The sequence below is a fragment of the Sinohyriopsis cumingii genome, chromosome 6 (assembly GCF_028554795.1).
Source record: "Sinohyriopsis cumingii isolate HCF-2022 chromosome 6, ASM2855479v2, whole genome shotgun sequence".
NCBI classification, from domain to species: domain Eukaryota; kingdom Metazoa; phylum Mollusca; class Bivalvia; order Unionida; family Unionidae; genus Sinohyriopsis; species Sinohyriopsis cumingii.
Genome location: NC_142966.1, coordinates 94221640 through 94243643, shown reverse-complemented (window position 1 = coordinate 94243643; position 22004 = coordinate 94221640). Strand labels below are relative to the sequence as shown.

Sequence of the window (22004 nt, the reverse complement as noted above, 5' to 3'; positions counted from 1 at the left end):
ATTTTCTTTCAATAGCATTTTCCAACTCTTTATCTATAATTAGTATTTTCCAATTTTTCTTCTTAAAATAGTATTTTCCAACTTATTTAGTATATATATATGTCTCTTAATTTACTTTACCAATTTAAGTTCTTATAATCTTCTTTCACAAAAACCATTTCCTGAACTTTGTGATCTGTCTTATAAGGTATATTAGGAAACAAAACATAATTTTCTGGCACATGTTTCAGGAAGTACAATGCCCAAGTTATCAATGAACCATGGGGTCGGAGAGATTATTTTAAAGTTCAAATTCCACCCCCGATATCCTGAAAATAATTCTTGCTTCAATGTATTTTTGTTAAATAAAAAAAGGACTTCATTGAACCCAATTAAAATAATGGTCAATATCTTAATTAAAAGACAGGTACATGTTAGAACACTAACTTCTAATTTAATTACTTACGTATTCTTTTACAAACCAAAATGAACTTTTTTCATATCATAGCAAAGAATCATAGGAAAACACCACAAATAATATCACATAAGTGGCTCTACTCAAATCAAAGTAATGTTTTCAACTATCGTAACAACCTTGAACATCATCTTGTGGTACAATTATGTGATCTTTTAATTTCTTTTTAAACAGTCCTTTCGTTTTCCCCTTAATCTCATACATGTTGCATCTCCAGCATTTTTTGCAGTCTCCTGTATTAAGACTGAATTCTGACCACTCTCAGCACTCCTTCAATGTAGGTAAGTTTGGCAGTGTTTTATAAAGTTATTTTAGGTAAGATTGAATACTTATTATATTTTGTGAACTTTGGAAATAAATATGGATTTATATTAGAAAAATACTTGTGATTATCAGCTATACAAGAAGAGAATTTTGTTTTAGACACATTCTCAAGCATTTTTGTCCAATCATCAGATTTTGAACCTCTTTTTAAATAATGTTTCTCTGGAAACCAAACTTCTCAATGACCTGGCCTGGGGTCTAAAGTTACTGTACAAAAACATTTTTCCTTCATATTAGACTCACCATAACTGTGATGTCTAGACTCTTAATTTATAACTTGTTTTCTTGTCCTCTGTGTGGGCCTGGATCCACAATGTGTCATGAGGTTTGACTACTTCTGAGCTCTGTATTGTCAACATCTTTTACGATCCACCATTGTAGACAGATGTAGCTCAACATGATATCAAATAATGTAGACTTTCTACTTGCATTACGAAATACAGCAGGGAGAAACCTAATTTTTGAGACCCAATCTTTTTGGACCAAATGACCTTTTTTTAAATGGAGTTTGTGTCCATATTTTAGACTTTTTGGCGTGAGAACTAAAGCAGACCAGTCCAAACTGCATGCAGGCTGATGAACCTTTGCAAAATGTAGCATAAGTTTAAGATTTGGAGTAAACTGTTGATTGCACATGAAAATTATGGCTCACATACACAAACAAGTCCAATTTTTACCCTTCTGCACATGCTAGAATAAAAAAGCCAATCAAAAACATCTTTTATACACCTAGGCATCCAGTTAAACAAAAATCAGTCAGATGCAGATATACTTCGATGTATGCAGAAATTATCCCAAAATATTTTCTATCCCCACGCACCCCATTTCAGGCAAAAAATGAACAGAATCTGCAGCAGTTAAAATGTAAAAATATCCAATCCAGACTGAATTAAGAGTCCAACAGTGCCCATTTATATCAGATTATTAAAATCTTGAGGAAAATACCGAAGTACAATTATTTACAAAGTATTAATAATTCATGCACATATTTGTCATTTGCACCATAAACCCAGGCCTAAAATACATACCAGAAAAATGTAGCCTTGACTGCTATTTGCTAATACTGTGTGTGTGTGTGTGTGTGTGTGTGTGTGTGTGTGTGTAGACAAGTCAGCACAATGCTCACTCTATCAAGCAATTTAAAGTAAATTTCTAAAAATGTAATGACAGAAAAGCAACAATAAAAAACTGAAGGAACTTTTAAAGATGAAGCATCATGGCTAACATGTTCACAATCAAGATTTGATGTTTGAAAGAGTTATTACTGTAGAAAAACTAAGTGGCCAGAGGGAAAAAAATGTTTATTTCCGGTTGGCCAACCACCACTGTTTTTTGGTGCTGCTACTAGCATTTAAATTTATTTGTGCATCTAACTGAGCTAGTTTTGCTCAGTACTTTAAATGCTTACATCATATATACTAATTATAATAATATATATGTTTGAAACCAAATAAGTGTAAACAATTTTTTTTTACTTCCTGAAAACTGATTTGTGCATCTACATGAGCCATTTTAAGCCCAGTACTTGAAGCACTTAGTATGTTATACATACTTATCATTATAATATATATGTTAAAAAAAAAACAACTACCTGCTTACCCCAAAACCAGTGCAACAGGTAACACTTTTTTTGGGCCTGATGACTTTACAAGCTATTGAAATACAAACAATCTAATCACGACCTACTGGCAACGTACAGTATAGGTACATGTATTACAAAACCGTAGGTATTACAAAACTATGTATATGAACCCAGTCTACATGATCCAAATGTTTACCTTTCCTCTCTTCTTGGAAAGGTTCGTTAATTAACAGCACAATTAATCCATTAGCGTGTGATTAGTATAAATAGTTTCAGATACAAATACAGGTGAGCTTTATTTTGGACATATCAGGTGTAAGGCTAAACAGGTACAGGAACAGTGCATGCTCTTTTCATGGAAGCACTTGTGGTGGTGGTGTGTGGGTGGGAGAAGACAAATGTCATCGTTATTAACATGGTTTGAGCTTGCTGTATTCCTTTTATTCAATGAAAACTGACTTAATTCAGAAAAAAAACGTGAATGAAATAAGCAAATCGAAATCGAAATCCCCGTCTTTAATTCTGGTAATAAAATCTGTATACTAATTTGTGCAATAATGGACATGACACTTTCATTGTTCATGATTATACTCTCTGAATTTCAAATGGTTTACAAGAAGTAAAAGTTCTTTTGATCAAATGGCATCTATAGAGTACAAAAGCACCATTAAGTTTACAGGCACTTAAAATTGTTAAATACAAGATGAACTCGAATATTCCATCATAATTTAAACATGGCAATTAACCATATCAACCATTATGCAGAGGGGGGGGTGCAAGTACATGTTAAAATATAAGTCTAAACAAGACTACTGAAGACTATTTGACATACCTGTCTTGCAAAGTTTCAGCCCCCAATATACTTGGGCAATAATTCGTGACAAGTACTCGAACCATTACAAAGTTGTGGGCCAAACAAGCAAATGTTAACAGATGGATGGATGGATGAACAGATGAATAGACTGATGAACAAATAATGCTACCAAACAATACACCCAACCAGTATTGCACCTTGAGTGACTATAAGAGACATTTTCTGGTCTAAAACTGCCAGTATCTCTCTAGATTTGATAAATGTCCATACCTTGACCAATACAAGGAGACAATGGTACATAAAATGTGCCCCTTCCAGTTCATCCCAACTGCAATACTGCCCAACTTATGAATGACCTGTAACAATGAATATATGACCTATGCCCTACTGTCTGCCAAAACAGTGATTCTGACTACATGGTGCAAATATTAAAAATGTCCTGTCAACACAGACACTGACCAATTGCATCTATGGCAATGAAAGATTTATGAAAGGTTAAAGTTTAATTTCCAAAAATAAATGTGTTTACTTTGTAAGTTGGCCTACTAATATTACAAGATAACATCGACACACTTTATGAAGTCCCAGTAGGCCATGTAAAGGAAATGTTATAACGAATATCATTTGGTTCTCATCCATTACTATATATATGATGATAGCCATTATTGGTACAATTATATGACATCACCAGATATTATGTATACAGAAAAAATGTGGCACCTTTGTTTTTTATTCTGGCTATTTATACCTTAGTAAATTTGGACAATACGTACATCTGTACAAAAATACAGATAAATTTCACCATGCTAATAAATTTTCCCCACAACATGGTATTTGGTTGATTTACTTCCCATCATTTTTTAAAAGATATTTATAACACTTATTGGTGTTATTGATTAGTTCAACTATATTTAAATGGCTGAAACCATCATCTGGTACAAATGGGATGATCAAATACTGCAAATACTTTCATCTTGCTTTCTTTCCAAAATTCAAACATATTTCCTTTTTTTCACTGCTAGTTTCTGTAAAAATTTCAAATATACCTATATTTTAGAGTTGTTAATTAGAAGATATTACACTTGTACTCATTTCATAATACATTTATTAAACAAAATTCCTGTTTTGCAGGTGTTGTCACGGGATGAAGATTATTTAATTTTTAAAAGAAAAATTCACATATACCACATGAACACAAACGAAAACTGAAAAACCTTAACTCTTTACACCCCAGTGCGGCCTTTACAAGGTTGTACTTTACATCCAAGCAGTGACGTCAAAGTCATTTAAGATAAACCAAAGTGGGTGATATTACAGAAAAGTAGACAGATGAAGCTTTACAATGATACCAATAATCTGAACATCCTACTTGCATTATAAAATACAGAGGAAAAAACATGATTTTTTTTACCCAATTTTGTATTCGCCAGTTGTCGAAAATGGATTTTGTGTCTGAATGTTAGACTTTTTGGCCTGATATCTAAGGCAGACCGGTTTGAACTGTACCTGGACAGGTGAACCTTTGCAAAAAGTATGATACGTTTGAGATTTGGCGTAAAAAGTGGCCAGGACATGGAAATGATGGCTCCAATAAGCAAAAACCAAGCAATAAAGAACTCCAATTTTGGCCCTTCTGCACATGTGTGAGCGAAACAGTCAACAGAAAATAACTTTTTTTAACACAACTAGGCATGCCAATAAACGAAAATCTCTTGGAAGCAAATGCTATTTAGATGTATTCAGAAGTAACCCCCAAAATGTGTTTCCTACTCCCATATCAGGCAAAGGTAAAAAAAAAATAATCTCCGGGGCTGAATGAGTTAAGCTTGTTTTGCACCAAGTTAGAGAGTGTCAAGTTTTCAACCCATAACAATTTTAAATTGTTTTAAAAAAATCTATCAACATACCTGTTTCTTTGTTTATCTGAAAAATTCCATCATCATTCCATTTTGTGATGTCAAAGGTCAACATCTGACCTAGATTCTTGTCAAGGTCATAGGCTTTGACCTCTGCCACAATTCCCATAATAACCTGTTCCTCCTTCACACTGGCATAGTAGATTGGTTGCTCTGGTGTTGGAATGTTGTCATTCACATCTTTGATCTCAATAAGCACTTCTAAACGGGAGTGAAGAGGGACCAGACCATGGTCCTGGGCATAGACCGTCAGCCAGTAGTGTGTGGCAGTCTCTCTGTCCAGTACTTGGTTGGTTCGTATGGTACCTGGAATGTTTAACAGGATCTATATGAGTAGCTCCTAAGCAAATTTCATTAAAATAGTTTACAGTATTAATTTCATTAAAATAGTGTACAGTATTAATTTCATTAAAATAGTGTACAGTATTAACTTCATTAAAATAGTGGACAGTATTAATGACTCTTACATGCAGTAAGAAACTTTGTAGTTTGTGATCTTCAAACTAGGTTGGTATAAAGGAAATATTCTACCCAGAGGCAACCCAAACATTTGGACTCATTTAAACTTTATTTCAGCATGCATGGACTGGGCCCAGTTCCAGTTTCTGTAGTATGTACAGGTGATATTATTTAACTGTTTAAAATTTTCTGATCTTGTACATAGTCATGTTGAACAAAACCCACAATTCAAGAACATTCCGCTTTCTGCAATAAAAAAATAAAGGCAGTCTTTACAGCACACTCATCCCATGGTCTTATGGACATCAATCAGTTTGTTTAACAGGTCTAGCTCTATTGTCTCTGTAGTAACTGAGATCAACAGGCATTTGTGGTTATGTAAATTAATTAAATGATTATTTACAGGACTTGTAATTAGTTTTAGACTCTGAAAATGTTGATGATATTAGAGACAAGATAGTAGATTAAGTGGCCCTAACTAACAATAGTAACTTGTATATAGTTTTAAAGGAAATATCTATTTTATACTTGAACTTTGCCTGGGCTTTACACCTGCAGTACAATTATTAAACTATTTATATTTTGAGGCAGAGGTCAAAAGTGAGTGCCAGTCTGATCAGATGTGGAGCAATCAACTACATGTTTTCAAATCAACTTCCGGACAACTCATTATTAAGATATTAATGGTTTAGTTTAATGTAAGAAACACCGATTTTGTGTACTGGAAACAATAAAGCCAGTAAGAGAAATATCGTATCAAGATGTCTCCTGTGAAGTCCGCAAAGCTGACAGATATGGAAATGGTTAGAGGGAGCTTTTTGAATTTGAGTGTTGTAGCAACAAAAAAATACATTAAATATGTAACCTAAACATTTGTTTGTCTGCTCTACCTACTAATTCCTCAATGTACCTGTCCCCCAACCAATCAATATTTTTCTGCTCACATTAAACATCTCATTCCAACATTTCAAGCATTTTTTTTGGTGCATTAAAAAGTGCATTCCACTTAGCATCAGAAGTTGATGGTCCTGTTTTGACCGAGATGGATGCATTAGCAACCTGAATGGGAGATTTTCCACCACTATTATCTATCCCTTCCAACAATACTAATCAATTTTTTTTCTTTCCCAGGATCATCATGTACTCATGTACCTTTATTCCCTAAATCAAATGACTGCACTACAAATATGTAACACTTGCATTCTACATTACTAATGCAGGCTTCTAGAAACTGACCAGTTTTCTTTTTGTAAAACTACAAGAAGAAATGCATTAAATTTAAACCTGTTTGATTGCAAGAAAAGGTCAAAGTTCAACTGATATTCTTCATTAAAAACTAAATGTGTAATTTATACCAAATGAGTGACAGGCAAAACAGGCCAACATGGAAGCATTTTATGTCTGGCTTAACTCATTCGGCCCCAATCCCGCCTGTAGGCGTGATGAGGCTGTACCCTATTTCCGAGCTCTACAGCATCAAGGTCATTTAAGATGCACCAATGTGGGTGGTATTATAAAAAAGCAGACAGATATAGCTCGACAATGATACCAAATAATCTGAAAGTTCTAGCTGCACTACAAAATACTGAGGGAAAAACCTCATTTTGTGGACCCGGTTTTTGGCCTCATATCTAAGACAGACCCGTCTGAACTGCACAAAGACACTGGTGAACCTTTGCAAAAACTAGGATAAGGTGGGCATTTGGAATAAAGACTGGTCTCCATACGAAAATGATGGGTCCATTAAGCAACAAAAAAATAATAAAAAAATAATAAAAATCCAACTTTTACCCTTCTGCTCATGCGCAAGCAAAATAACCAATTGAAAACGATGTTTCTAATACATCTAGGCATTAGTCTCATGGAAAATCTGTTGAAAGCCAATGTATTACACTGTATTCAGAAATAGCCCCCAAAATGTCTTTCCTACTCGCATTTCAGATGAAAACGACAAAAACCTCTGGGGCCGAATGAGTTAATGCCACATCTGTTCAGAGATTGCTAATGAAACTTTGAAAAAAATTGTTCTTTTTTAATTTATATTCTGAATAGAGAATTCTCTGCAAATATAGTGTTTCCCTTTACACAAAATTATGCATCAGAGATATACATCAAATTCTGATACACACTTTTTCTTGACGTGCACTTTCTTTTTTTTTTTTTTTTACACAATTTACCCAGTTCAGACAGCAAGGTTGTTCTTTTTCTCTCAGTCTTACTTACATCCCTTACGGAAACACTGAAACAAGAGAAAATTTTACATGCCCCAGAAAATCCGTATTTCATCCAGGGCAGCCCAATGATTTTTAAGCCCTGAATCATTCAAGTGCTTGGAATAATGCCAGCATAGTTTAAAAAGTTTTAAAAGAGAATGGCCAATTTTCCTCAACAATAAACATCAATTCCTAAGTCAGTGAATAAAAATTCTGACTGGACACAAAATTAAGATTTAACCAATTTCACATCGATCTGAATTTGTAATTTCGATGAAGTACCAGTACTGAGATGACAGTCAACTCATCAGCAGAATATTTTCTGTAACACCAAATACATAAGAAATTTCCAACTGATAGTGCGTGCAATGTGCATTAAAAAAAGAAAACTTTTTTAACACATTAACCCCTAGTGACAAGTTTACAAATTTAGCCATTCCTTGACGATGTGTAAAAAAATTCAAAAATCCTTGTTAACACATTAACCCCTAGTGACACGTTAACATGGCAGGAGGTAGTAGCCTACTGCCAAGCTCTGTAGCATCATGGTCATGCATGATACACTAATGTGGGTGGTATTATAGAAAGGTAGACAGATGTAGCTCTACAATGATATCAAATAATCTGGAATATCTAGTTGCACTACAAAATACAGAGGGAAAAACCTTAATTTTTGGAATCAATTTTTTTTCTATCCAAAATTGGCCCGTGGTCGGAATCTGATTTTGTGTCCGGATTTTAGACTTTTTGGTCTCGGCTCTAAGACAGACTGGTATGAACTGCAAACAGACAGACGAACTGTTGCAAAAAATAGGATAAGTTGGGCATTTGGAATAAAGAGTGGTCTTGATACAAAAATGGGTCCGTTTAGCAAAAAAGAAAAAAGAACTCCAACTTTTACCCTTCTGCTCATGTGAGAGCCAAATAGCCAATGAAAAACAATGCTTCTAACACAACTATGCAGTATGTTATTGAAAGATTGTCTGGGATCTGGTGTTTTCGGATGCATTCAGAAACAGTGTTCAAAATGTGTTTCCTACTCAAATATCAGGCAAAAACGACAAAAACCTCCAGGGGTTAATGTGTTATTGTTAAATGTGTAGACATTGTGTCTTCACGTGTATTGTAGGCATCCTCTTAGATAAGCTTAGCACAACAGATGTCATTTTGTAACAGATCAATCTATGTCCTGGCAAGACTGGGTAGTTGTAAACATTTGTGTCATTACGTAACAGATCAATTAATGTCCTGGCAAGACTGGGTAGTGGTAAAGATTTGTGTCATTATGTAACAGATCAACTGATGTCCTGGCAAGACTGGGTAGTGGTAAAGATTTGTCATTATGTAACAGATCAACTGATGCCTTCACAAGACTAGTTAGTGGTAAAGATTTGTGTCATTACATAACAGATCAACTGATGCCCAGGCAAGACTGAGTAGCGGTAAAAAATTTTGTCATTTTGTAATAGATCAACTGATGCCTTGGCAAGACTAGTTAGTGGTAAAGATTTGTCATTATGTAACCGATCAACTGATGCCCTGGCAAGACTGGGTATTTGGTAAAGATTTGTGTTATTACATAACATGAAATGATGCCCAGGCAAGACTGGGTAGTGGTAAAGATGTGTCATTACATAACAGATCAACTGATACCCAGGCAAGACTGGGTAGTGGTAAAGATCTGCATTATTATGTAACAGATCAACTGTTACATTATTATGTAACAGATCAACTGATGCCACAGTCCAGTCTGATTAAAACTGAATCCAGACAGTCCAACGTGGAGATCTGATGGACTCCAATAAGAGGTCATGTTCTGTTGACCTTGTGGTTCACCAATCAAATCACAACTTTCATATTTCTGAAAGTGAGACTAGTTATTCACAACATATAATTACTAACAATAACTCTCCCAAACATGAACTTGTAATGCTTTATCTGATAAGATACCAAAAAAAAGTGGATTGGAAATTCCAAAGGTCACCAAAGTATGAACTTTTATTGGTGTATGTCAGATCCACATGTAGGACTGTTGCGATTTTATTTTAATCTGATTGGACCTAGTCAAAATTAGCTAGTGGTGCAATGGATGGTTTACAGGTGGAACACTAGATTTTCTAGTCAACTCACAGCTGCTGTGCACAATTGTAGTTTGGGATCTGTCCATTACTTTGGGTAAACTGTTTCCCTGTATGATCTCAGTGAAAAGGTTTGGGCCAAAAATCTCTTCCCATTCATTATAACTTTCCTAGTAATGACAATGATACACTGTTGCTTCTTTACACAGACTTACAAGGTTTGCTTTACAAGAATAAACTATACAAGTTGCCAAATATTTTGCACAAAATGTTACTAAAATGCCACTTTGGAGCTTAGTATATGTTATACTTAAAGTTTCCTCTACAAATGTCTAAATACAAGAGTCACATTTCCTCATAATGATCAACATTACATTTTATGACAGGCTAGAAACTGTTCAGTATTAGGTTTCAGCATACATGAACTCTTGGCTGCTCCTTATTCAACTATGAATATCCCTATCAAAACAATGGTCATTTGGATAGCCTCAAAACATAACTGTACACCTTGCTTGACACAGATAACATTAAACTTTTCTACCTTATCTAAAAATCTGACAGGTTGCTTGCTTTGACAGATTGAAGGATTAGAAAATAAGAACAGGTCTACAATACCCTATACACCCATACTGCTGTTCACTGGAATCAAGAAAGTCACCTACATTATAAGTGAGGGAACCCTATGTTCCAAATAAAGCAATCATAATAGTCCATAAAAACACACAAACAGATTACTCAATTATGTGATGTAAATTACAATTGGTTTTCATTAGCCATTAAGTGAAATAATTAAATTAGCAATGAAAAAATCTGAATTGGATCCATGATCATACCTGTTATAAGAGTGGTAATATAATGAGGCACTATACAGTGAGGGACAACTGTAACACCAAAAGGTTTTTGTACACAAAATCCAAAGCATGATGGTATAAGGAGTTAAGTGTAGATGGAGAAGGCAGACAGGAATCTATCTGATCATCATTTCAAAGTTTTCTTTTCAAAATTTACTACTTGTGGGAAGTCAAGTGTTTGTTGTCATTGTAGCAATAAAATATCAAGAAAGTCTGGAAATAAGTATTACAAAAATACAAGTTAGTTCACATTAACTTTGAAACTAAAACAATTTAAAATCTTATATTTACATGATGGCAAACTTGGTGCATGGGACAGGGACTTATTTGTCATGTAAAGAACTGTGACATATCAATATAAATGTATTGCTCAGAAATTCAGTTGGGTATGTGCATCTGTTGGGGTGGTTGGTTTCATTTGAGGTACATTCAATAAATTATTGACCATATCATGTCAAGAAAATTTTAGTAAGTCCCTTTCCCAAGGACCAATTGAAGCAGGTAACCTGGGCTGGCCAATTTGGGTATCAAACCCACAATCTCTGGATTACAAGTCTGATACTCAACCAAATGAGCTACCATGGTTCTCTAGTCTGTTGGGAATAGTACATCTCTTTAAAGAGAACAGGATTGATTTATAGTGCTTCCACATGCTCTGATAAAAATCAAAATATCAGGTATCAATAAATAATCATACCAGTCATTCAAAATTACATTAAATTCTACTTAAGTAATGCCAAAGTATAAGCCAAAAAGCGTCCATTGGTATATATAAATTGTATCTTATCTGTGTCCTTCCCATACTGTAATCACCTTGTTGTGAAATGAAGACCATTCTTCTGGTAGGTGCTTCAATGTGACACATTATGTGACAGTTTTTTTTCAGGTCTTGCCCACTGCCAACAAACAACAGTTAAGATTAACCAGAACTGTTTGATGACATGACAAATCAACATACCCATACCACAAACCAAACTTCTCACATTAGTACATTTCAAATTCTTTTTTCATAATCTTAACATAAAAAATATAAGCAAAGTTTGGTAGATATGCTATATATCTGAGAAGTATGATGAAAATTCAAAAAGTACATCACTCCCTCAATATAAGGTTCAATATTATAACATGGTTTTCTGTAGGGTGAGTACTATAATAGATCATGTTTGATTAGGTAGTTAGTAAAATTATATGTAGTGCATACTTAAATATAAGGCAATCTCACTGTGGTTTATTCTCTATGACTAGAATGAATATCATTATAATGAGGGAATGCTCTATCATGTACTTCACTGTAAGGAAATATACTTTGGCTCCCATGGACAACATTATAATGAGGGAATATTTGTGTATCTTGTGCTACCATTAGTCTTACAAGGGGAACTTATACACAAGTGTATATTGCTCATTTCAACACATAAACAAACTGTTGTGGACTTCTCCAATATTTAAGACCATTTGACAGGCAGGCTAATAATAAATCATAAAGGTTATACAATACAGCTCTACCTGACACCATTATCACAACACCCACCACTGTACCTGGTAAAGACCTCCACTATGGCTTGTTATTGAAGGAACCAAGTAGCTTAACAGTTTTAGATAAGGCCAAGTTGCAATATTCACAATCTGGACCTGGATCTGTCTTATTCTTGCCTTATGAATCAATAAATAAAGGTCAATGCTGGTCAAGTCAAGCCATTCTGGGTTTCTTAACAATATGCAGCTATTAATTTTGACAACACATTTTTATACACAGACACATCACATCAGTCTTTAACATTTATTTTATGTTGTGGACTAAATGTTACATTTATTTGAAAGGGTTTATGTTTTAATGGTATTGAAATTTCTACCTTTACATTTCTGAACTGAACTTCATCAGTACTAAGTAGCCAGGATAGGCCATTAAACCCAATACATACTTAATATCTATTCTTGCTCAAAAAGAAAGAAAAAACAAGACATACAGAGTAGTACAAACACAAGTTTAAACTTAGCAAACCCTGCTTTATCTCAGTTCAGTACAATGACCAATTTGGACCAAAAGCAAGGTGTTGAATCAAGTATACTAATAGAGCAAAACTTCATAAATGTGATACAGTTTCAATAAAAATCTTTGCCTATTATGCAGAGGTATCCAGTTTTGAGTGAACGGATTTAACACTGAAATTAGGCGACCTATTGCCAACAACCTGGTTTTTATGTCAAACAGTGTGGCTTGCAGGTACTTTTAAAAATCCATGTGTGTGTATGTGTGGGGGTGGGGGATGTTTGTGTGTGTGTGTGTGTGTGTATGTGCGCATGTATGTGTGCATGCGCACGTGTGTGTGTGCACGCATGTGTGTGTGTGTGTGTGTGCATGTGTGATTTGGAATTGTACTGTAGCTTTTACAAAAATTCAGTCATATCACTATGATGTCTGCAGTGTGGCAGTTTATAGTGATGCCTGGCAATGAGGCATCATGTTGCAGACATGTAGCATGACATGCCACCCAGTCACATTATCCTGACACCAGGCTGACCGGTCCTAATACTAGCCTCTTAATGCTGAGCACCAAGCGAGGCAGCTGTTAGTACCATTTTTATAAGTCTTTGGTATGACTTGGCTGTGGATCGAACCCATGACCTCCCGCATCCCAGGCAGACGCTCTAACCAACAGGCCACCAGAGCAGTCATATGCACTGGAAGAAGTTGCACAGATACTATTTAAACAGCCATCTGGGCCCAAACAATGCTACAAAGAAGCTCAATTACAGAGAGACTGGTTGAAATATTTTCACTCTAATGCTACATCCCAAGAAGAATTAGCTTGAGTTTGCACCGACTGTCTTTACACTTCTGCATGCCTACGTTCTTGATGAAAGAAATACAATATTAGCTCCCCTTACAATCATGCTGGTCATTAAAAGTCCATAAAAATATCAATGATTCTGCTCCGAGTCATACATACTGTGAGGGGGCAAATTTCTGTCGATCTATGACAAGCACGTTAGTTTGGGCCAGAGAACGATTAGTTAGATTTATGGGGACAGGCATTTGTTAAATCTCTATACTGCAATGATTTCTAATGTCTGGTCGGGGGAGGTGGTGATTCCTAATTAAGCTTTCATTTATCTAGCAGCCAGACATACTGTTAGGGACAGGGCTAACTTCGATTTTAAAGTGGAACTGTCAAACTTGAAAAATTCCAGAAACAGTTATTCAAAAACCAAGGGCAAGCTGACTGCCATTTTGGTGCCTAGTTATAAAAGGCGGTAAATATATTTCATCCTGATTGGTTACACTAATTAGGGGCATGTTTCCCAGACAAAATTTCCTAGCTGTAAATATTCCCCCCCATCAAAAAATCTAATTAGTCTAAGCTTTGCTGCAAGAGTAAAGGTACAGGGGACTCGGGGAGTGAATTTGAAAGAAATTCTCTCGTAAAACATTTGTCCAATGGACCGGATGTCTGGAAGGTTGACGGATAGTTTTGGCAGTAGAAGCGAGAAACGCTTGAAAGCTCAAAGATATTTGCGTCAATTTTCACGTAATTCATTGATACCAATATAATGATTTGCTTGAATTTTTTGATTATGAATTTATTTGTTTAAATTCATAGATCAATTCTCTTGATATGAGTATAACTGTTTTAAGTTTATATATATATATATATATATATATATATATATATATATGAATTCATACAATAATCTTCTTTATATAAGGTTGTCAAATTTTTAATTAGTCATCTTGTTTTTTATAGGAATTGGGCTCTAAGAATTTCATGTATTACTTTAGTTGATACGAGTTACGAGAGTCTGTATTCACCGATCTTAGATGATTTCATGTATGATAAAGACTTGACTGTGTGTGTATTCATTGAAATAGCATAGTTCAACCATGTAATGCATTTCATTCATTCATTTGTATAACTGAGACTAGAACTGAACTGTTATGTTACGTGTGTTAATGCGAAGTGATGAATTAGCCAATAGGAAGTACATTAACCTTATGAAACTTATTGAGGATTGTTTTGGTCTGCCATGCTTGGCCTGATTAAAAAGTATCTGTTGAATACCACTAGTAAGAACTGATAACGAGGAGTTAATGATCTATCCCCAGTTGGATAACTGACAGAAAATTTATGTTGTTCTCTGTTTGTTTTAAAAGAGGAAAATGCTCTTCACACGTATTCCCTGGCATCTCCGCAGATGTACCTACAAAGTGATATATCCAAGTATCTGTGTTTCTACATGCTTACATATCCATCTACCCACACAGTTTGAAGGCCGAAGGGAGGCAAAACATTAGGAATTTGGTGAGAAAAAGGAAAAGAAAATGCGAAAGGACAGAGAACAGCTACAGTGAAATTGGAGTGAACCAGAGATAAGCAGGTTATGCAATTGTACAAGGCAACTACTTTGATTGTTCACTCAATCATATAATGATCTAATTCTGTCACAAAAACAGATCAGCTTTTTTACAAATACATTTGTTTTGAAATTCGGTGAAAGATTTATTCCAAAAAGAATTTTATCTTCCTAATGTATTGTATTATCACCATTGTTTACGTAATTGATTAAATTTTTATTTTTATGTACGCGGGCTTGAGTCATTCTGTTCTATATATCGCTCAGATCTATATTTATTCTACCTATAAGTTTACTCGATCTGGGCAATAACACCGAGGGCAATCATCTCCTAGATAACGAGAACCAAATAAAGCAGACACCTTGAAAGAAGGTACAATCTGCCAATCAACCCACACCCTTTACAGAGTGGGGCGTTACACATACAAAATGGAGACAATGTTTGCATCAACACAAATGAAAAGCATTTCCTAGCTGCATCAGATACACTGATTCATAACAAGTCTTTTGGACAATTATTATCATTGACTAGCTCAGTGAACAATGATGAAACTTGGAATAAACTTTCAACTGTAGGCAAGAAAGGACCTGAATAAAAACTTTTTCCCATGAATGTTAGTAGAATAGGACAAATTAATCTAAGGAAATGATTTATGTCAGGGACAAAGGTGACCAAGTTCTAGGTATAGTTTCTTTACTCTCCAAGGTTTGATTTCTCTATTCAGACTGCACTTATGGGGAAGATTCTTTTTCCCATCCACACAATTTATTTGTGGCAAAAACACTTCAGAAAATGACAAATTTGTGCACAATTACTAAACTGCAATACGTGCAGCAATGAAGACAAGTAAATGACATCACCTAGGCAGTATTGCACCCTGAACACAGGACTGGAGGTTTCCTGCAACTTTTTGTTGAATATCTACCCCTCCCCCCTGCAAAACACCCGAAATTCCCTCTGTGTGCTCCACAAAACCTCTTAACGTGCCACCTTATGGCATGCATGCTGTAGATTGCCAACCCCTAGCATAGTTACTACATTAAGTTACCTACCATAAGGGTGTATACTTTATCAAGCCCAGGGATACTATCTAGAACAGGAAAATATAGAGATAACTCCGGCTGTTGGGCAACAATAAAACTGCCAGTGCTGTTCACATTTACAAATTTACTGTATTAATGTTAAGTCAAGCAGATTGCAGATATTTGCTTCCAAAAGTGCTTTGATTAGTATTCAACTTGGTCAATATATCTACCTAATTTATGCCAAGAAGTTTCTTGTGGCAGAGGTTTTTTTATGTACAAAACAAAGTGGGCAACAGGACAAAAGGGCATATTACAGTCATTATGTGTTTTTGAACCTCATCAAAGTTGTTTGAGGACAAAACAAAGTAGACTACATATAGATGTCAAAAGGTCACCGACAGTCTTTATGTAGTTTTGAACCTCATCAGAGTTGATGGGTACAAAGCAAAACAGGCTACATGTCAAAGGGCACAATAGTCATGTGTTTTTGAACCTCACGAGAGAGTTATTTGAGGACAAAACAAGATAGGCTACATGACAAAAGGGCACCTTACAGTCACTATGTGGTTGGGAATATAACCAAGTTAGACATTTATGTAGTGAGAATGATGCATTTCTTTACACTATAGACACCAACATAGTAAAAGATAATTTCTTTGAGGAAATGTTTTTTTTCTTAGCATTCATCTCAAGCTAAGTTTTATGTGTACCTACATGTAAACAAGTCAGTTGATCAGGGTCTACACTGTTAGGATGAATTCCTAAGCAAAAGAAAAAAGGCCTTAAACTTCATTTGCCTTCACATTATATAATGGTAGATTTGCATCTACAGTGCTTACACCACGCCACTTATTAATTAAATTCCACTAAAATGGCATCAGATATACAGTGTATCATTCACAATCTCATAGTCAATTCTGTAACTAATGTACAACTTGCTGTTTATTGTTAAAAAAATCTAAATCTAATTAAAATAAAACGTTAAGATATCCCATTTTGCCACAGAAGAAACTATTGAAAGAAATCAGCCTTAAAATCTAATGTTGACTCCTCTATGATCCTGTGTTTGATTCCAAGTGTTGGGACAGGAAATTGTCAGTAGCTGTCCATTAAGGAATATATTTCCATCTTGGTACTCAGGCTCCTGATTATACCTTAGGTTTACACAATGACATACAGCAATTTTGTAGTAATTATTATTATTGAGCAACAAATTGTTCAAATTGGCCAGTGTGGCAACCATATTAAATGTAAGATCTGTACCGTTTACATTCAATGTGGCAGCCATATTTGAGGTCAGATGGCATCATTTTCATTCAGATCTAAGTACCGATAGCCATGATAATTAGTTTTCTGGTGAAAACCTCATGTCAATATGATTTTTCATTTAGGAAGAGTAGCAATAACAAGATTTTTAAGCTGACTGCCATTGGTGCCCATAGTGGATGTTACATCTGCACCATTTTCATTTAGTACCCAATCAGATGTCACATGAAGTCATTCTGGTGTAAACCCAATGATGATAGGACTTTCCATCAGCAAGGTATAGCAGTAAGAGTTTCAACACAGCCACTGTGGTGACCATAATGGATATCATCAGATCAGTACAATTTTATTTAAGACCAAATGGATACAATAGGTTCTCCAGTAAAAACTTCAAGTCTATATTACTCTCCCAAACTGAAGGAGCAGCAATACAATTTTCAAGATGGTTACAGTGGTGGCCATATTAGATATCAGATTGGCATCATTTTCATTTAGGACCAACCAAACATCATGTGAAGTCTTTCAGTGAAAACACCATGTTGATATGAGCATCCTTTCAGAAAAGGTAGCAATAACAAAATTTTTAAGATAGCCTTATTGTCAGTTAAAATGAACAGTCAAGCGGAACCATTTTCATTTAGGACCAAACAAACAGTATGAAATCTTTCAGTGAAAACCCAGTGAAGATATGACATTCCATTCAGGAGGATGAGCCATAAAAAGGTTTTGAAGATGTGATGACTGCTGTAATGGCCATAGTGGATATCTGAGCAGCACCATTTTCTTGACAACCAAGTAGACATTGGGATGGATGTGTGTGTGAAGTTCCATGTCAGTCATCCAGGTAGTTTGGGTTCAGTAGTGAGAACAAAGCTGTGCTCCTTGATGTTGATGGACAGCAGGCCATCATATAAACTCTGCTGGTATATGACTAGGAGATATAGAACCTTAATGATAAACCTTTACAGATAGTATATACCACTGTCATAATCCACAAGCAAAAATCCACTTTGCTCAATTTATTGTTGATGATTGCTGACTAGAAACAGGAAAGATAACAAAGATGACAAAAATAAGATCAAAACAATAATAAAATCGATTATCAGTTGAGGTAAAACCTTTCTAAGTATCAGAACAACCGAGAAAGTATATTCTAATATACTTGTACCTTATTTTACCCAATGATTAAGTGCTTATTTGTGCAACAAAAATACTGGAACCACAATGTGCACTTATTTACCATATATACACTAATTATCATATCACTAAATATTATTCACAATCACTGCATTTAAGTATCTCCAAAAATGTGACAATACAGGAATCTTCTCTAAATTTGTAGGGTTTATTTTTAAATCCAAGTGTAAACCAACCACCTTAATGTTTTCACCATGATCCTTCAAGTATTTATTGATACCTTATAAAAACCCTTTGAATCTGAAAGGTCACAACTAAAGTTAATGACCTAAAAATCTGAACCATTTTCATAGCATGTATACAAAAGCTTCATTTATTTTCTCCATTATAATGGTCTCAGGCCTGGAAAAAACTTGTCACTGCAATATAAATGTCTCCATTAAGGTCAAAGTCAAATACAAAAATGAAACATTCTAAAGGTCAAATTTTAATTTTGCTAGGCCCACGAAAATTCGGATTTCACGCATGGAAAATTTTCAGAAAAAGAATTTTTTTGTTTCCCCACCATAAACTGTAGTTGTGTGAACAAATTTCATATTCCTTTCAGAAAAGTCAACAGCTGTTCGTCGATTTTTCACAAAAGTGACAAGTACACGGAAAGAAGATGTTGTTAACACCACGGACCAAAAGGTAAGAGAAGTGGAGGTTGCTGGGATCTGTAACTTATCTACAGTACTTTATTTGGATCATTCTAATGAACGGCCACATCACCGTGAACAATTTATTCAACAATCTGCTCAACAAAAATGACCACCACATGTCCATAGTTGACAGTGAACCCACCATGTCTAGACAGACAGTATCTGCCTATGTGAAACTCAAATTTACACTATCATTACCCACTGGGAATCACGGTTATTCTTTCTATGTAATATCAAGAACTTAGGTTGGCTTTTGGTGATTCCTTTGTTTTCTTTAAGAATGGGATTGCTGCTTGCTTCCATAAATCCATTCATTCAAAGATTTTACTAAGAATGAAATTATATTTACTTTCTTGGGGATTATGTCTCAATGAAACTTGTTCTTGTTGTATATCTCATGCATTGTGTGGTTCAAGTAAAAAGTCCATGAAAGTATTCTAGTTCAAGAAATTGGTGATTGGGCAAAACAAAATATCCCTGTTTCCGGTCAGTCAACCATCCCTCTTTCTCAATGCTGACTCTAGCACTTTTTTAACACAAGGTTTAAAAAAAATCACAAATCATATTAAAACTATATATATGTTTAAAGAGAATGACCTACCTATCCTAATTTAAAAACAGTGCAATAGGAAACTTTCTTGGGGCTTTATTAGTAAAGACTCTATAAGGCCTCATAAGCAAAAAGGTTTTAAAACCTTAACTTGCAGCTTACCTGAATGCTTACTGAGAAATTATTTCATTATAAAATTTCAATTTTTTTTTTCTCCAGACAGGTCAGAAAAAAGTGTACATCAACAAAATATCTTTACAGACAGCAATAATCTACATAATTCCACTCTTGTGGATTGATACATCAATAAACTTGTATACATCAAAATTACACATCAAAAATTAATACAACAGCTGACAATAACTTAACAATCATTCGTAAATGCTTCTGTTGAATAAGAAATTTTAACATTGCAACAAATGCTTGCATGGTCATAGACAATTGTGTTTGATAAACTGAAAAAATAATTAATAAAACTGCTTTTTTTCGGTATGAATCAATCAATCAGAAACAACAGGAAGTATTGCAAATGATCTATGTAGAACACCATGACATACCAAACATTAAAATGTGCAGTCCAAACAATCAAGAAAAGTAACTGTGTATGGTTCTTCCTTCAAAATGTATATATAACAGAGTGTTATAAAACAAGTAGACGATTGATGGACAGAAACATGGATGAAAATGGTGACAGCTATACAAGACCCCCTACATAGGTGGTTAAAGTTTGCATATGGTGACAGCTATACAAGACCGCCTATATTGGTGGTTAAAGTTTGCCTAGTCAGCAAGCAACTAATCTTTTTCATGGCAGAGTTCAAATCAAAATCTGCACCAATCAAAAGGTTTAAAGAGTAAAATATTGTTACTGAATAAATATTTTTTAAAAGTATTAGTATGGCTTGATATCTGTCCATCCATCTGACAGGTCATGATGCTGTTCAGTATGTGCTGCTCATACTTTGCTTCACATATCATACATATCTACTCCAGTACAACCTGCCCCTATACCACAGTCCCATCATACATATATACTCCAGTACAACTTGCCCCTATACCATAGTCCCATCATCCATCATGTACTGTTATGGCAGACTGGATTCTACACTGCTAATTCTACCTGTAATTTTAAGGTATAACTTGACAAATATGATACATCATCATCCTAATATTTAATTCTAGAGGAGGTTAACTCCATCCATTTTTTGCCTTGTGCATTCATTACACAACTGACTTAATGACATTTTTTTTTAGATATAATAATTGCTGATTACTGAGAGAGAGAGAGAGAGAGAGAGAGAGAGAGAGAGGGAGAGAGAGAGAGAAGAGAGAGAGTTAAGTGTTTAAAAAAGGACAGCCCAAATTAAGGATTCTAGAGTATACACCCATGACTTCTCTGTTACTGGCCGTAACAATGTACCTAGATTTGTCAGTGTATACAACAGCAGATGCAGGTGAAAACCTTTCACAATAAGATATGGCATACATTCGGGTAAATACAACATCAGCTGTTGCAGCAAGCATTGCCAGCTTTATAATAAGTCTTGTTTATATTGCACAGCAGGTTTATTTTCTATCAAGGGCAATTAAAATATTTCTCACTGAAGGAATTTGATTCCATACATAGAGGCAAGGCTCTAGAAGTCAACGAAACATATAGTACCTAAAGCTACTTGTATTGAGGCTACAGGAAAAATAATTGGAAGATTTACAAGTATTGAAAAAGGAAAAAGTTATATCATTTAGCACATTTCCGACAGATTCTTTAGAAGTACAGTATCTGCTTAACAACTCCGGTGTCTAATCAAGATTTTGGCATTAAGTTTTTGTCAAATATGTTGCTAACAATATTTAATGAGAAGCTGTGATGCATCAAGTTCTTTATTTAAAGGTCAATGGATTTAAAGGTCAGTGGAGTAAATGGAAGAATAGAAATATCATATTATACATTTTAGGACTGCCCGATGTTAAAATCTTGTCTCTGTCTCAATGACCTAAGGTCAAGTTCTATACTCATGAACTAAACTTAATGTGCAGAAACCATTATTATTTTTAAATACCCCTACCATGACTTTGATTTTTAGACCTTATAGAGTATTGGTTTCTTTACTACCCAAAGTGCAATCAATCAACATTTTGGTCGAGAAACTTACTCTAGAACAAAGGTTATTTTCTCAAGCCCATTTTTCTTGGAGTCATAGTTGACCCTGACATTTAACCTTTTAAACCCCGAACTAAATAGGCCTCTTCCATGCCAAAGTGCAAAATTCTCAACATTTG

General features: G+C 34.9%; 1 protein-coding gene across 3 annotated transcripts in view; it reads right to left on the bottom strand.

Moving 5' to 3' along the window:
- LOC149797466 (protocadherin Fat 1-like) overlaps positions 1-22004 on the bottom strand; it is a 299704-nt gene that overhangs the window by 212847 nt on the left and 64853 nt on the right. For all 3 annotated transcript variants that reach the window (XM_089962274.1, XM_089962276.1, XM_089962275.1), the window contains exon 3: positions 5082-5396. In XM_089962274.1, coding sequence (XP_089818400.1) covers positions 5082-5396 — 315 coding nt within the window. The remainder of the gene's footprint in view (positions 1-5081; positions 5397-22004) is intronic.